The 16,400-nt window shown below is 34.3% G+C and overlaps 3 protein-coding genes across 3 annotated transcripts; 2 read left to right on the top strand and 1 right to left on the bottom strand.

The window, feature by feature from the left end:
- The first annotated feature begins 3,837 nt into the window (after positions 1-3,837).
- Positions 3,838-12,726, top strand: LOC125878272 (protein transport protein SEC16B homolog). Its single transcript, XM_049559486.1, has 13 exons — positions 3,838-6,107; positions 6,206-6,526; positions 7,668-7,796; positions 7,881-8,003; positions 8,097-8,264; positions 9,221-9,346; positions 9,451-9,585; positions 9,745-9,872; positions 9,948-10,056; positions 10,134-10,436; positions 10,533-10,682; positions 10,768-11,069; positions 11,870-12,726. The coding sequence occupies exons 1-13, from the start codon at positions 4,194-4,196 to the stop codon at positions 12,375-12,377; spliced, it is 4,416 nt and encodes a 1,471-aa protein (XP_049415443.1). The 5' UTR covers positions 3,838-4,193; the 3' UTR covers positions 12,378-12,726.
- Positions 12,727-12,991: 265 nt separating this feature from the next.
- Positions 12,992-13,702, bottom strand: LOC125842444 (Werner Syndrome-like exonuclease). The gene has a single exon (XM_049521739.1). It carries the CDS (start codon positions 13,700-13,702, stop codon positions 12,992-12,994), a length of 711 nt encoding a protein of 236 aa, XP_049377696.1.
- Positions 13,703-15,508: 1,806 nt separating this feature from the next.
- LOC125841699 (Werner Syndrome-like exonuclease) lies at positions 15,509-16,179 on the top strand. Its single transcript, XM_049520865.1, has one exon. The coding sequence runs from the start codon at positions 15,517-15,519 to the stop codon at positions 16,177-16,179; it is 663 nt and encodes a 220-aa protein (XP_049376822.1). The 5' UTR covers positions 15,509-15,516.
- The last annotated feature ends 221 nt before the right edge of the window (positions 16,180-16,400 follow it).

Here is a 16,400-nt window from a genome sequence, read left to right as displayed (position 1 = left end):
AAAAAACTTTTTTTTATTAAAAAGAAAGAAATAACTTGAATTTCATATATAAAAAAATAATTAAAATTTTGGCCTTCAACTTATTTTTGGCTTTAAGCCACTAATTAGCTTGAGCCGTCACTGTAAAAGTCACAACTCTTCATTAAAGTCGTTGTTTTTTATAAAAGTCACAACTATTCATAAAAATCGCAATTTTTCATAAAAATCACATATTTTCATAAAAGGGGAATGCTAGTTTTGAAAATAAATAAATTAAAAAGAAATTCTTATTTGTGGTGGCGTCATGTAGGTGGGCCTAAGGTTCTCTTATATATATATATAATATGATTTTTAATAGAGAACTATTAATAAAAAATTTAATGTTTATTTTAGTAATTTTATTTTATTTAAAAAAAAAAACACTCTTTCCATATGCATTAACGAATAACTCAAGTAGAAAAAAGTATTATTGAATTATTGGTATGAAATTATCAACTAGGATTTAAGAATGGTTTGAAATTTGTATAAAATAAAAGGGAAAATTGTATAAAATAACAAACTATTAATTCAAATTAAATGCTATAATCACAGTTTGATTTAATTGTAACCCGTATCAAACTGTTGCCATTTCGCCTCTCTCCCTTAATTTCTCGCTCGCCACTCTCGTTTCTCGCTGGGCAGTCTCTCCTCGCCTCTCTCACTTTATACAAACACAAATGTATAAAATGTGTTTGTATAAAGCGAGAGAAAATTGTATATATACATATCTTTTCGTTCCCCTCTCTCCCCTTTCCCAGATCTCGCTCGCCACTCTCACTTGCCTCTCACTTTATACAAACACAAATGTATAAATTTTGTTTGTGTTTGTATAAAGCGAGAGAAAACTGTATATACAAATACATATATTTTCGTCCTATATACTTATGATTATACAAATACAGATCTTCCCCTGCCCAATTTTCTTTTGTCTTTCTCTCTTTCTCGCTTTATACAAATATAGATTATACAATTGATTCTTTTGTATATGTATACCGAAACAAATTATACAATTGCTTCTTTTGTATATGTATAGCGAAATATACATATTATTAACCAAATCAAACATAAAGTTTGTTATGGAGTGCAATTATGCAAACTATAGTTATAACATACAAATATATTTTTATATTTGCTATGTGTGAAAGTTGCTCTAAATTAAAAGGGACTTATCAATTTGAGAATGAATAATTTAATTTTTACATTGAAAAGATCGATAATTGATTAACTTATTTATTTATATTTCCCTCGCCTTTCGCTCTCAAACTAATAGTCCTACTTCACTTTAAATTCTTTTACCCCAAAACATTTTTCTCCGTTCGTTGCTTAGCCCAATTATCATTATCATCGTCTATGATTATATTATTTGTCATTCGCAATATATGATATTTTCTTCGTTTCAATTCATGTTTTTTTTCAGTTTGTTAAAAAAAAACATCCCTTTTCCTTATTGACAAGTTTTTAATTTTAACATTCCATCTAACATATTTGAAATTACAAAATAAAAAAATATTTCTTGTAATAAATTTTTGTGTGTTTTTAGTTTGTGATTTTTTAAATGCATCTCTATATTAGAAAGTGTTCCTAATAAAGAGTGAAATACACTACATCACATAATTTTTTAGAGGCCCATAGATTAAGGGGTATTAAATTGCTGGGCAAGTTGGCAACAAGTCAAGCATTTTACCCCACTTCATTGTCACTCTCATTTATTGCATATATATAAAATTAATTATATAATAAAAATATAAAATAATTATGTATTAATGATTTCCTTGTTGCAATTATATGATGTGGTTAATTGAATAGTACATGGTACTAAATTTTATAAGTAGTGCCTATGGACATAAGTTTTCAAAAAATAATGAAGTAAAATAGGGTAAATATACTCCTTTGTTTGACAATAGTTATTCATTATACTATTTTAGAATATCTAATAATATTTGTTCTATTTATGAAATTAATAATTAATTTTATATTTAGTTCTTAATTTACCCTTATCATTAATTATAGTCATTTTTCTATTAAATTTTCCAAGACATTGTATTTATTACTCCCTCTTTTCGCTTTTACTTGTCACATTTTGACTTGACACAATCATTAAGAATGTTTATTGATATAGGTATTTTACCAAACTATCTCTATTAAATTATGTTTAGTATTATGTCTTGAAAAATGATTTGAAGAAAGCGTATTTAACACCGAGGGTAAACATGTTAAAATATTAGTTATTGACTATTGTCTTTTCTTGATATGTCAAAAGTGATAAGTAAAAAATAAATAAATTTATTTTAGGAAAAAGTGACAAGTAAAAGTGAATGAAAGTAGTATATTCGAAGGTTAATATAGTAAAATTATTTTTCTATATATAGTTTCTTAAAAAGTATACAAGTTAATAGCAGATAGATATTGTTAGACAAATGGAGTAGAAGGCTAACATCAAATTAATAAAGTTAATTTGAGCATTTAAATATCTAAGCGAAAATACATGACACTATTAGAGGATTATGTACAATATATGATTTTAACATTAGATATAAGTAATTTCTTCGTATTAAATTATCCGTTCTAATTTTTAAAATAGTTGTTTTAAACTATTTACTATTTAAACAATTAAGACAAAATTGATCGATTTTTTTATTTATATCCTTAATAGTAAATGTACTTAAAGACTACAAACACATAATAGAGTAAATATTTGATGAAAATAATATCGTAAGATACAAATAAAGTAAAATAATCAAAATTTCCTCCTAATTTATATTTGTAAGAGGCATGTGAAAAAACATGATAAATAATTTAAGATAGAGGCATGTGATCGTTTAAGATAAAAAATGCCACTTTCTATTATAATTTAAAGCAATAAATCATATATAATGTTGTAATTTTAGTCTCAATTGAAACTAAATTGAGTAGAGTAAGATTATAAAGTGTTTAAGACAAGAAGAGGTTTGTACGACTTAAACACGTGTGGAGATATCTATAATATTGTCTTTTTTCTTTTTTATTATTTTATTTATCTTTTTATATTTTACTCGGAATGATATTGATTATGCTTCACGAAAATCTAATTTCAATTTATATTCAGTTCGAAATTCAGATTGAAGTATAATATATTTTTTTATATATGATCATTCTATATCAAGAATATATATCTTTCCTATAAAATTAATTTATATATATTTGTCTAATAATTTATCTTGTTTTTTCTTTTTACATATACTTATAACTGTTTATCAATTACGATTTTTGTGAAAAAAGTTTATGTGTTTCCGAACGAAATGAAATGTAATTTTTATTTTATAACAAATAAAGACTAGAATAAAAATATTTAAGAAAAAAATCATAACAAAAAACAATTAAATTGTGTAATTATAATGATAGTATATGCAAAATAGAAAAATGAAACAAGCAAGATATACAATTGAATACCTTCAACATAAGATTTTCTTTTCCGAATTTGGATTTAATCAACTCAACATGAATATTAAACATAATTTGGAAATTTTAAAAATAAAACACTAGCTGTGGCATAAATATAAACAAGGACACATATAACTTTAAAAGTTGAGTCGATCAAAGTGTGAAAATAAAAAATAGGTATATAAATGAAATAAACAAGATATGATATACATTTTATCTTCAACATGATTTTTTTCTCCGCAAATTCAAATTTAATTAAGTATTCATACGAATATCAAACACGGGATTGAAAACTAAAAATATAAGATATAATTATAGCAAAAATATAAATAGTAAGTATAAATATTTTGAGAGTTTGGGACCAAAAGAGGAAAACGAGAGCTTTCTCATTTGTTTTCTTTATAGAAGAACAAGTATATATATATATATCGTCAGAGAATTTTGCTTCTTCGATCTGTAAGTTAATTACTTCATGCATTAATTTTCGGTTTGATCTTACAATTCTGATGCGTTGAATTCAATCGACAAATTTTCAATTTTCGGCGTTATTTTTGGGTTTGATTTTGGTGTTGTTGAGATCCGGCGAAAAAAAATAGATCTTGCCGGTTTCGTGCTTCAATTCAATGCAGAAGTTGTTGTTTTTCTGCAATTAATTGAAGTTTTGAGGTCCGATCTGATACTTGTTAGCTCGATTTTGGAGTTTGATTGAGCGGAATTGTGTTAGTATTAGGGTTAGGATTTTATTGAGTAGTTAGATGGCTTCGAATCCTCCATTTTTAGTGGAGGATCAGACGGATGAGGATTTTTTTGATAAATTGGTTAATGATGATGATGATGATGTTGGTTTTAAGGTAACTACATCGTCAACGGTTTTGGGTGCGGGTGCGAGCTCGGTGTATGTTGATGGAAATGAATCTGATGAGGTTAAAGCCTTTGCTGATTTCAGTATAAGTGATGATGTCGATAGTGGAGTTGAAACTGGGAAGAAGGAAGGGGAGAAAGTAGATAAAGGTGTTGATAGCATTGCTAAACCGGGTTTGGTAGTTGAGGGGAATAGAGAGAACAGTAGTGGTTCTTTAGTGTCATTGACTTCTGGGATGTCAGATGGTTTACTCGAACCCAGCAATGGTAATTTGGAGACTGAGGTAATTGATGGTATGACAGAGAATCAGACCAGTGGATCGAGCAATTCGGGTGTGAAGGAAGTTGGATGGAGTGCTTTTCACGCTGATCCAGGTACAAATGATGCTTCTGGGTTTGGATCCTACATGGACTTTTTTAGTGAATTGGGAGATAATAACGGTGATGCAACGGGAAATGTCGGTGAGAATGTGAATAAGGGGTCAACTGTTTCGCCAGCTGAACAGGTTCATGACACAAAACAAAATCATGAAACAGCGCATCTGGAGAATACTAGTTCCTTAACACAGGGTCAAGATAGCTACGCCCATGATGCTACCACAGAACAAGTTGCAGATGGACAGGATCTAAATAGTAGCCAGTATTGGGAAAATCTTTATCCAGGATGGAAGTATGACACAAGTACCGGGCAATGGTATCAGGTTGATAGTTATGAATCAGGAGCTAATGTACAAGGAAGTACTGATTCTAATTTGGTTTCTGATTGGTCAGTTTCTGATGGAACGCCAGAGGTCTCGTACCTACAGAAAACTGCTCAGTCTATATCTGGCAATGCAGCTGAGAGTGGTACGACTGAGAGTGTCACTAATTGGAATCAGGTTTCGCAGGTAAATGATGCTACTGAGAATCTGGCAAACTGGAATCAGGCTATGCAGGCGAGTGACCATAGGGGGACTGTGACTGACTGGAATCAGGCGACACTGGCTAGTGATGCAGGTGTTGTCACAACTGACTGGAATCAGGCCTCACAACTTAACAATGGGTATCCGTCGCATATGGTTTTTGATCCTCAGTACCCTGGTTGGTATTATGATACAATTGCACTTGAATGGCGCTCTCTGGAGAGCTACACATCGTCTGCTCAATCAACTGTTCAAGGTGAGAGCCAACTGGATCAGAGTGGTTTGGCTTCAGTGCAGACTTCCTCTCACACTAGTGATCAAAGGAATTATGGTGCTTACGGGCACAATGACAATAGTAGATTCCAAGAGTTTAGCAGCGGTGGAGGAGATTACAACTGGTCTGGCTCTTGTGGTAATTACAATCAGAATCAGCATAGCTCAAATATATCGCAAAATGAAAATATTGCAAAAAGTAACACTGTGTCAGAATATAGGGGGAACCAACAATTAGAGAACAACTACAACCATGATTTTTCTGCAAGCAGCCATGTTAATAGACAAATCTCTAATCATTATGAGGGAACAGTTCCATACAATGCAAACACAACTCAAAGTCAAAATGACCAACGTTTTTTTTCTGGTGGGGGTTTGGGTCAGCAATTCAGTCAGCCAACACTCCAGCAACATGAACAGAAGCATGCCTCAAGTGATTACTATGGGATTCAGACCACAGCCAATTATTCACAGCAAGCACTTCAGAGTAGCCAGCAGTTTGCTCATGCTCCCACTGCAGGAAAATCATCTGCTGGCCGTCCACCACATGCTTTGGTCTCTTTTGGTTTTGGTGGAAAACTGATTGTGATGAAAGATCATAGTTCTTTTGGGAACTCATCCTTTGGAAGTCAGGTTTGTGTTAAAATTGTTTCCTTTTTTGTCTTTCCCTGACATTTTAGGTCGCAGTACTCTTACTAATGATTGAAAGTATCTGTGCATGGTGGGTAAAGAATCCTGTAGGAGGTTCAATATCTGTGCTCAGTTTGATGGATGTTGTCTCTGAGAGATTTGACAATTCAAGTCTTGTGATGGGGGCATGTGACTATACCCGAGCTTTGTGCCAACAATCATTCCCTGGTCCACTAGTTGGTGGAAGTCCCAGTATCAAGGAGTTGAATAAATGGATTGATGAGAGAATTGCAAACTCTGAATCTCCCGACTCGGATTACAGGAAAGGCGAAGTTTTGAGGTTACTTCTGTCATTGCTAAAAATAGCATGCCAATATTATGGGAAACTCCGTTCTCCTTTTGGTACCGATGCTGCGTTGAAGGTACGATTTGAAAATTTGTAGGAATAACATGCATGTATTTAGTTATTGACTGTTTGTTCTAACCTTTCAAAACAAACTGCTGGTTGAAATCAAGCTCTTGTGCAACTAAGTACAGTTTATTCCATCTTATTGTTTTCTGTTTGTGTTGCCTGTATAGGCATATTAACTCCTTTCACTTCTAATGCATTTTGATATCTCCATCTATCCTAGACTTGCTTTAGTTGGGTTTATAGAATTAGCTGTCACCTTTATCAACTGAAAGACTTGATAAATGCTTTTACTGGTCAAAGTTCATTGGATTTTGAAAACTTCATGGTATCAGCACAGTCTGACTTTTATAGCTTTTCATGTGTCTTACATGTTTTGGGTCTAACATACCTTTGGCTTTTTAGATAGACTGTTCTCTATATTTTGGATTATTTGACTTGATCACCTATATGATGGGTGAATCTCTCCCAAGCTTAAGAAATTCAGCTGGCTTCTCTTCCCTATATGATCTGAGCATTAGGTAGGAAACAAGAAAGAAAATCCAGTAATGGATGTTGACTACAGTTAAACAAATTAATAATAGTGGTATTAATAGCCTTGCTCCACATATAATAACCAAGAAGAAACCATGATTAGGTGCTTGCATCACCACGTGAGCAGAGTTGTGAAGTAGGTCAGATATTGGGCACTGAAAAGTCTACTTAAGTTTGGTTCCATTCTCTACATTACTGTCTATCTTAAAGAGTGGCTGGAGGTTTTTTGGGACGTGTTTCTTTTTCATTATATTGTGTTCTCTTTGATGATTTTCACAAGTACATGAAGTCTTGAGTTCATCATCTTTTGAAGAGATCTTTTGCTAGAATTAACACCATAGATTTTGGTATTGTAATACCTTATAATAACTAGGAAAAAGTATTGAAGTTCTAGTTGTTATAATAATTTTGACATACTTATGTTCTTCACAGTTATTTTTACCTTGTCAAAAGAAATTACGTGAAAGAATATTTTCCTTTCCTTAATGCATTTAAAAAATTTCATCTTGAACGACCATCTATTGCCTGATAGCATGAAAAACAGCTCCTGTCTAATTTTATTTTCACCAAAATCAACAATCTCAGTAGCTGTTGCTAATTTTGTTCTGCTACTTGAACAGGAAAGTGATGTTCCAGAAACGGCGATAGCCAAATTGTTTGCATCTGTGAAGAGGAATGGGATGCAAGTCAATCAATATGGCTCTCTCGCCCAGTGCTTGCAGCAATTGCCTTCTGAAGGACAGATGCAGGTAATTATTAAACAACTTTCTGTTCTTAGTTGCTATTTTAATTGTTTGCTAAATCAGCCAACCCTTTTCGTTATATGCTTCAAGGCGACAGCTGCTGAGGTTCAAAGTCTTCTAGTATCTGGAAGAAAGAAAGAAGCATTACAATGTGCACAAGAGGGGCAGTTGTGGGGGCCAGCTCTTATTCTCGCTGCACAACTTGGTGATCAGGTTTGTTTGGTTCTCCGTAGTCCTTTAGCCCATCCTCTTCCTCCTCCGCTCATTCTTCTCTTAATTTAATTTTGATTTCATGCGTAATTGCAGTTCTATGTAGAAACGGTGAAGCAAATGGCACTTCGACAGTTAGTAGCAGGGTCACCTTTGCGGACACTGTGCCTACTAATTGCTGGTCAACCGGCTGATGTCTTTTCTCTAGATTCTAGAGCTCAAAGTGGCATGCCTGTTGTAAATGCGGTTCAACAGCCTGCACAGGTTTTGTGTTCATAACTTGTTACAAGCAGTTAGTATTCATTAGCTTTTTTGCTGCCTTTTCCCCCTTGAACTCATTTTTTTAATGATTGCCTAATCCCCCGGAATTGAGCCTTTAAAGGGGATCTTTCCATTGACATGCTCTTGTATCTTCATTCTATAGAGTATTATCATTTTTATGCATTTATAAACATAGTATCATAATCGTTCTTTGACTTTTAAAGCTTCAACAATAAGAGCTCAGAAGACATTTTAGCGCGTACTGAAAGGTTAATTGTGATAAAAAGCAAGGGGACATGGAGCATAGCTATGTATATTTTGATCCCTGGAATTTCTATAAGGCTGCTCTTTTGAAGTCCAAGTACTTCTGTTTGGTTGGAGATAAGTTAGGTGTGGGCATTGGGGTGCAAATCTTAGCAGACACAAAAAGGAGAAAAGGGAACTTGTTCCTATCCACCTAAGCATTGGCAGACCGAGTTCCTCGTTACCTATGCTGGTGGGAGTACCCGGTGGAATAGTCAAGGTGCCCACCGTGATTTTAAATTTTTTTTAGGTGTGGCCATTGTTCTGTAAGACGTGCAGAGCTTTGATGATGAGTTGGGTGGGGACATTGTTCTGTCAGATGTGCAGAACCTTAATATACCCACACATGATTTACTAGCTACCCTTAACCGTTATGATTGTTTGTGAATTTCATTCGAGGTCCGTCTTGTTATGTTTTGACGTTGTGATTTTCGTTTTATTAGGTAACACCATAGATTGTAAGTGGATCCCTTTCTCTTGTTTTCCTGTTTCTTTGGAGGGAGTTATGTCTAGATATTGACTTTCTGCTGTTCATTTTTTCTAAAATAATGTTAGACTTTTGTTGTTTTCTTCCCTAGTTGATTGCTTTTTAAAGATTTAAGGCTAATACTTTCTTTGTATTTTTACCTTATTTTGATTTCTTCTGTTTATCCTAGTTTGGTGCCAATGTCATGCTGGATGACTGGGAAGAGAATTTGGCTGTGATTACCGCAAACAGAACGAAGGATGATGAACTGGTGCTTATTCATCTTGGTGATTGTTTGTGGAAAGAGAGGAGTGATGTATGTCTTATGCCTTGTTTTTCTTTTATATTACTCTCATTCAGTAGATTGCCTTTGATTTTGTTGTCTGCTTCTTACATACATTTTCTAAAAAATTGACCTAGATTGTTGCTGCACACATTTGCTATCTAGTGGCTGAAGCAAACTTTGAACAATATTCAGATACCGCAAGATTGTGTCTTGTGGGTGCAGATCACTTGAAATCCCCCCGAACTTATGCTAGTCCAGAGGCTATTCAGGTGCTGCTTATTTCTAGTTTTTGTGCATTTTCTAGTCATATGAAGAAATGTGAAACATCTTGTGCCAGCCAGCATATTCACTCATGTAACTGTATGTGCTACTGGTTAACACGGGTTCATCGCTTGAGTACTTGACTGATCAAATGCTTGTATCGACAGAGGACAGAGATTTATGAATACTCAAAGGTGCTGGGAAATTCTCAATTTATTCTCCCTCCTTTTCAACCATATAAACTTGTGTACGCACACATGCTAGCTGAAGTTGGGAGGATATCAGACGCATTAAAGTAAGTATACAAGTTTTTTGTTCAGCATGTTACGTGACATCCTTTCAGCTGGTTCCTTAGTATTTTTAAATTTAGGTACTGTCAAGCATTGTCGAAATCACTTAAAACTGGCCGAACCCCTGAGACGGAAACACTGAGACAGTTAGTGTCATCTCTTGAGGAAAGGATTAAAACTCACCAACAGGTACCTCTTTATCCTCTCACTCATCTATGTTGGATGATTGTCTCAGAGATACTTATGGTGGAACTTTCTGCATACAGGGAGGGTTCTCCACAAATTTGGCTCCTGCAAAATTGGTTGGTAAATTGCTGAACCTTTTTGATAGCACGGCTCATCGTGTTGTTGGGGGCTTGCCACCACCCATGCCAACAAGTGGTAGTTCACAAGGGAATGAACATCATCATCAGTTTGTGTCGCCTAGAGTCTCAAGTAGTCAATCCACCATGGCAATGTCATCACTGATCCCCTCAGAGCCAAGTAGTGAATGGGCAGCTGATAGCAGTAGAATGACGATGCACAATAGAAGTGTTTCAGAGCCTGACATTGGGAGAACTCCAAGACAGGTGTCTTATCCTGTTTCTCTGTAAAAATTACATTGGACTGTATCTATCTAATCTGGCTTGAAAAGAGAAGTTTGTTGTGAATTTGTGTTGGATCAGGTTAACTCATCAAAGGACGCAAGCTCAATTAACACAGGAAGCAATGCATCAGGAGCTGGAGGGATATCACGCTTTCGTCGCTTTGGCTTTGGCTCCCAGCTTCTCCAGAAAACTGTTGGATTAGTACTCAAACCCCGTCAAGGCCGTCAGGTAGATATTGATTTTTCTCTCATCTTTGTCGTTTTCTAGATTGTAGTCCTCACAAAATTTGATGTTGACGCTTGTTTCCTTGTAGGCAAAATTGGGTGATTCGAATAAATTTTATTATGATGAAAAACTTAAAAGATGGGTAGAGGAAGGCGCTGAACTTCCTGCTGCAGAACCACCCCTTGCACCTCCACCAACCGTTCCTGCTTTCCAGAATGGAGCGCCTGATTATAATGTGAAAAGTGTATTGAAAAGTGAAAGTCCTATATGCAACAATGGATTTCCGGAAATGAAGAGTCCAACTTCTTCTGATAATGGTGCTGGAATTCCACCTCTTCCACCTACCTCCAACCAATTCTCTGCTCGTGGTCGTATGGGTGTTCGTTCAAGGCAAGTGATTTTTGTGTGTTAATTATTTACATATGAAATGGTTGGACCAGTAGACCAATAAAAATAAAAGTGTACCAGTAGAGACCTAGTATGGTCAGTGATATCTTTGGACTGCTATAAGAGTAATCCTCCCTACCTGATTGAACCTTTTGGTGGCTTAGGCAAAACAGCCATTGTTTACTTAGTTGGTCCGGTCCTGAGAGAGTATTTTAAATTGGTGAGAGTAATACTTGATAAGCTCCTATGTGTCAAACTAACAATTTTTAGTGTATGAACCTACCTGATTGTCATGCTTTTTATAGTATTTTTCCATGGCTTCTTCACGTCTGTTATTTCTTTTTCCAAACTGCTTTGAACTGTTTTTCCTTGAGCGGGAGGGTCTATCAGAAGCAGCGTCTCTACCTCCAAGGTAGGAGAAAAGTACACTCTACCTTCCCCAGATCCCACTTTGTGGGATTACACAGGGTATGTTGTGTTACACATCAACCTGATGAGACACTGATCCAAAAAATATTATCGAGCATTTATCACTTTTGTCTATTAGTAATGGTGGCTCCAGGATCAAATTTGATTTACAGGCTCGTTTAACAACATAAGAAATAATCCATCACTGAAAGTGATACAGAAGCAATGGTTTCAAACCTACTTTAGTACTTCATCTGATCATGTACTAGGGCTTTCATTCAGAAAAATTATTTGGGTACAAAGAAAGGGTCACCGAAAGGCTACAAGTGCATGTGGTGCTCTCTTCTATAACTCAACGGTAAAAGCTGACTGGCTTCTTTTCCTTCTTTTGGCAGGTATGTTGACACATTCAATAAAGGTGGTGGTAACCCAACTAATCTATTCCAGTCACCTTCTGTTCCTTCCATAAAGCCTGCTACTGCTGGCAATGCCAAGTTTTTTGTTCCCGCCCCGATGTCCCCTGTTGAAGAGACAGGGAACAGTACTTCCAATGAGCAAGAAACTTCAAGTAATAGCGAGAGTGATTCAGTTTCTGCTGTTAATGGATCGACCCATTCTCCTGCACCAACATCAAGCGCTGCGCCTATCCAAAGATTTGCAAGCATGGACAACCTCTCCAATAAAGGTGATGTTGCTAGCTCTCTATCAGCTAACTCCCGGCGAACTGCATCATGGAGTGGCAGCTTTCCTGATGCCTTTTCCCCAAATAAATCTGAAATAAAACCACTAGGCTCTAGATTGAGTATGCCTCCGTCGTCATTCATGCCTAGTGATGTTAATTCGATGCATTCCTCAACGAATGGCGGCAGTCTCAGTGATGACCTTCATGAAGTAGACCTGTGACGCAAGATGTATATACTAAGTTTTGCTCGTCGTCATGGTATCCTGCTCGGAATCTCTTCACTTTGGTGGTAAACAGTGAAGTATGTGGTCAATGAAGATGGAAAATCCTTTCCTGTCTTCTCACACCACAAATATACCTCCCCTTTTCTCTTTTTTGTTTAGCTACTTTTTGTAAGATCAGTTGTATGTTGAAAGCAAATGCTTATTTAGATGTAGGGATATAGGTTTTTATTTCTTTTATCCCTCTTAACACCTGCTGTTTCAGAAACTTGTTATTATAAACACAAGGGAAGTGGTTTAGAGAAACATTGTACAGTTGAAATATTCATTCATTGAGGAAAGGAACTCTTATTTGATAAAAAATTGAATTGAAGTTATACTCTTATGGAAAAAGACTGATCCAAAGTTTTAACAAAATAATATGTTTCTCATATTGGTATTATAATTATATTGATCAGTATTATATTTATATAACTAAAAGTGAATGCTTAGACAAAAGAAATTGTTGCAAACGCTTCTCATAAAAAGTAAAAACTGCTACTAATACAATTGTTCCAAAAAAGAAGAAACAAATACTATCTAAATATCACATTCTTTCTAGTATATTTTCAGACTCAAAACAGAGCAAATGTTTGAAACATCCCTCGAGTATCTTGCAGCAGCAACAATGGCGGTTGATAATGACAATTCAAATATTGCACACGAGGGAGAGGGCGGCTCTCTCTTTCTCTCTTCCACACTAAATTAAGCAAATTTCTGCCGATCTCAAACGACATAAAAGCATCAATAGCAGCATATTCAATTTGTTCATACGCCAATTCCTCAGCATCCCATTTACTCAATGTCACATTCTTTGGCTTCTCCATCACTTTCCCAAGCACCTCTTTCGCCATTCTCTTCAATCCCATCTTCCCATACACTTCCTCTCCGTAAATCGATAATGCCAATCGATTCAAATCCACAGTATTCGCCACAAACAGCTTATGATCGCGAAGCAATTTCTCTGCGTCTCCGTTCACCCCGACCCCAACAAACTTGACATTAGGATCTCCAAGGAACTTGGCGAGGAATCCTGGCATGCCGTCTCTGTGGAGGAGTTGGAATAGTAAGCAACGCCGTCCTACACAGAGCTGGAGAAGAGCAACTGGGTGATTTTCCTCTGGCTTAAAACAGGGCAGCCACTCGATATCAACTCCAACAATAAGTTTATTGGATTTCCGAAGATGAAGGGTTTCCAGAATCCAATCATTAACAACGACAGCATTCTTCGTAACAGTCAATTCAATTTGGTCACTGTAGAAAGGAACAACATAGATTTCTGCCATAACAAAAACTGAAATAAAAAAGTTTTTGCCTCTCAAAGTAATTTTTGTGAAATAATTCATTCATGAATTGACGCATATATATAACAGTTTAGACACTCCAAAAGTTTCCTAATTTTTTTTCCTTAAACCGAGTTTCCTAATTATTTTTTTTCCTTCAATCGAGTTTCCTAAAATGTTAAAAGAAAAGTTTCCTAAAATGTTATATTTACACGGTATTAATATTTTGACTTAATTTTGGATATGCATTTATACTTTAAAAAGTTAAACACTTATCTCCTTACTAAATACAAGATTCGTGCTAGCACGAATCCAATATATATTACTCTTTCTATTTTAATTTATATGATACAGATAAAAGTTGGAGTCAATCCATTTTTATATGATTTTTAAAAATAATTTAAGTTGTGATATATATATTTTTTGCAAAATAAGTGTATTTGAATCTTTTAATTTTGTTTAAAATAAATAGTGTTTTAGATATTAAAAAGACATTAATGATGTTACATTTATTTTAAACAAGATATTTCAAAATATTTTGAATAGTCAATTATTGTAACTTATAGTACTTTTTACGTAATTTATAAATATATAAATTTTATAATTAAAAATTTGAAAATTTTATGAACAAATTATCGATTAAATTAAAATGAAGTGTGTCCGTGCGCTGAACAGGCCTAAGTAAGTTGATAATAAGGTATCATAATTTTCGACGTGATATAATGTAATCTGTAACTTTCATACACAATCCAATTTCAAATATAGAAGAAATTTCATGGCTAAATTAATGATTCGTAACACACATTAATGCAGCCCATAAATACACAAGTTAACTCCACGTGCAAAATACTATGCAAAACTATTCAATAAATGGCGACATTTGTATATAAGGATAAAAATAGCAAATCAATTTTGATAGATGTACAAATCAAGTCAATGAAAAATGCTAAAAATATTATAATTATTGCTTTTAGCGTTACTTTTTATTTATTTTTAATCATTTATAGCAATATATAGTAATACTATGATAAATTTATACAACATATTAAAAGTGAATTATGCATGCAATATAGATATATTACAAGTGTTTTAAAATATATTATGCTTGTTTGGTCAGAAATTAACAAAATGTATTAAAAGTGTATTCAAATGTGTGGTAAATGTATTATCTATCAATAAAACTTGTATTATATGTGTTTTATAATTGTTCTCTGCAATATGTATTAAAATTGTATTATAAGTGTCCAAGTGAAAAAAGTATTATTGCTATAAATGATAAATATTTTCTGAGGAAATTTCGTCTAAGTAATGAAACTTAATAACGCTCCTTAGCTACAGTTTGTCTAATATGCTTCATAGCTATAATTTCATTTGCTATGATAATTTCCGTTTGAATATTTCGTTGTTTTTTAAAATATATTATACAAATTAAATTTATACAAGTAACATATTATATAAATTTATTTGTATTGTATACAAACTATTAATACAGATAATAAGTAATTGTATATAAGGGTTGAAAAATTTGGCTTTAGACCCCAAACTTGTTGAAACGGCCATGTCTATCATGTCAGACAACCTAAAATTATAATCTTAAAATAATATATATATATATAGCTTAAATCTAAAAAAAAAAAAAAAAAAAGGAAACTTTTCCATTTAAGTTAAACTTTATTTCTAATTGCGCGTTTTACAAATTAAGAAACTTGCCAAAAAAAGGATCTCTTTTTCCCAATCCAATGTTAACTAGGAAACTGTTCTCTTATATATATATTGGAGTTGTATTTACTCACTTCTAATACTACTTGTTTTTTCCAATGGCGAAAATCTACGGAGTCGAATTCTATGGTGATGAAATCCAAGTGATTGTGACCAACACTGCTGTCGTTGTTAATGATTGGATTCTGGAAACTGTGCATCTCCATCGCCGGAGACTCCATAAGCTTTTAGTTGGGCTTGATATCGAGTGGCTGCCCTGTTTCAAGCCAGAGGAAAATCACCCTGTCGCTCTTCTCCAGCTTTGTGTAGGACGCCGTTGCTTACTCTTCCAACTCCTCCACAGAGACGGCCTTCCAACATTCCTCGCCAAGTTCCTTGGAGATCCGAATGTCAAGTTTGTTGGGGTCGGGGTTAAAGGAGACGCAGAGAAATTGCTTAGCGATCATAACTTGTTTGTGGCGAATACTGTGGATTTGAATCGATTGGCATTATCGATTTACGGAGAGCAAGTGTATGGGAAGATGGGATTGAAGAGAATGGCAAAAGAGGTGCTTGGGAAAGTGATGGAGAAGCCAATGAATGTGACATTGAGTAAATGGGATGCTGAGGAATTGGTGTATCAACAAATTGAATATGCTGCTATTGATGCTTTTATGTCGTTTGAGATTGCTAAGAATTTGTTTAATTTAGTGTGGAAGAGAGAAAGAGAGAGCTGCCCTCACCCTCGAGTTGTTAAGAGGCAATATTTGAATTGTCATTAGTTGTTGCTGCAAGATACTCGAGGAATGTTTCATACACTAGCTCTGTTTTGAGTGTGAAATTAATACCAGAAAGAATGTGATATTTAGATTTTTTTTTTGGAACAATTGTAATAGTAGCAGTTTATATATTTTATGACAAGAACAATTTCTTTTGTCTAAGCATTCACTTTTAGTTATATAAATAATTATAATACCAATATGAGAAACATATTATTTTGTTA

Source organism: Solanum stenotomum, chromosome 10 (assembly GCF_019186545.1).
Source record: "Solanum stenotomum isolate F172 chromosome 10, ASM1918654v1, whole genome shotgun sequence".
In the NCBI taxonomy this organism is placed as follows: domain Eukaryota; kingdom Viridiplantae; phylum Streptophyta; class Magnoliopsida; order Solanales; family Solanaceae; genus Solanum; species Solanum stenotomum.
This window is presented reverse-complemented; position numbering and strand designations above follow the sequence as displayed.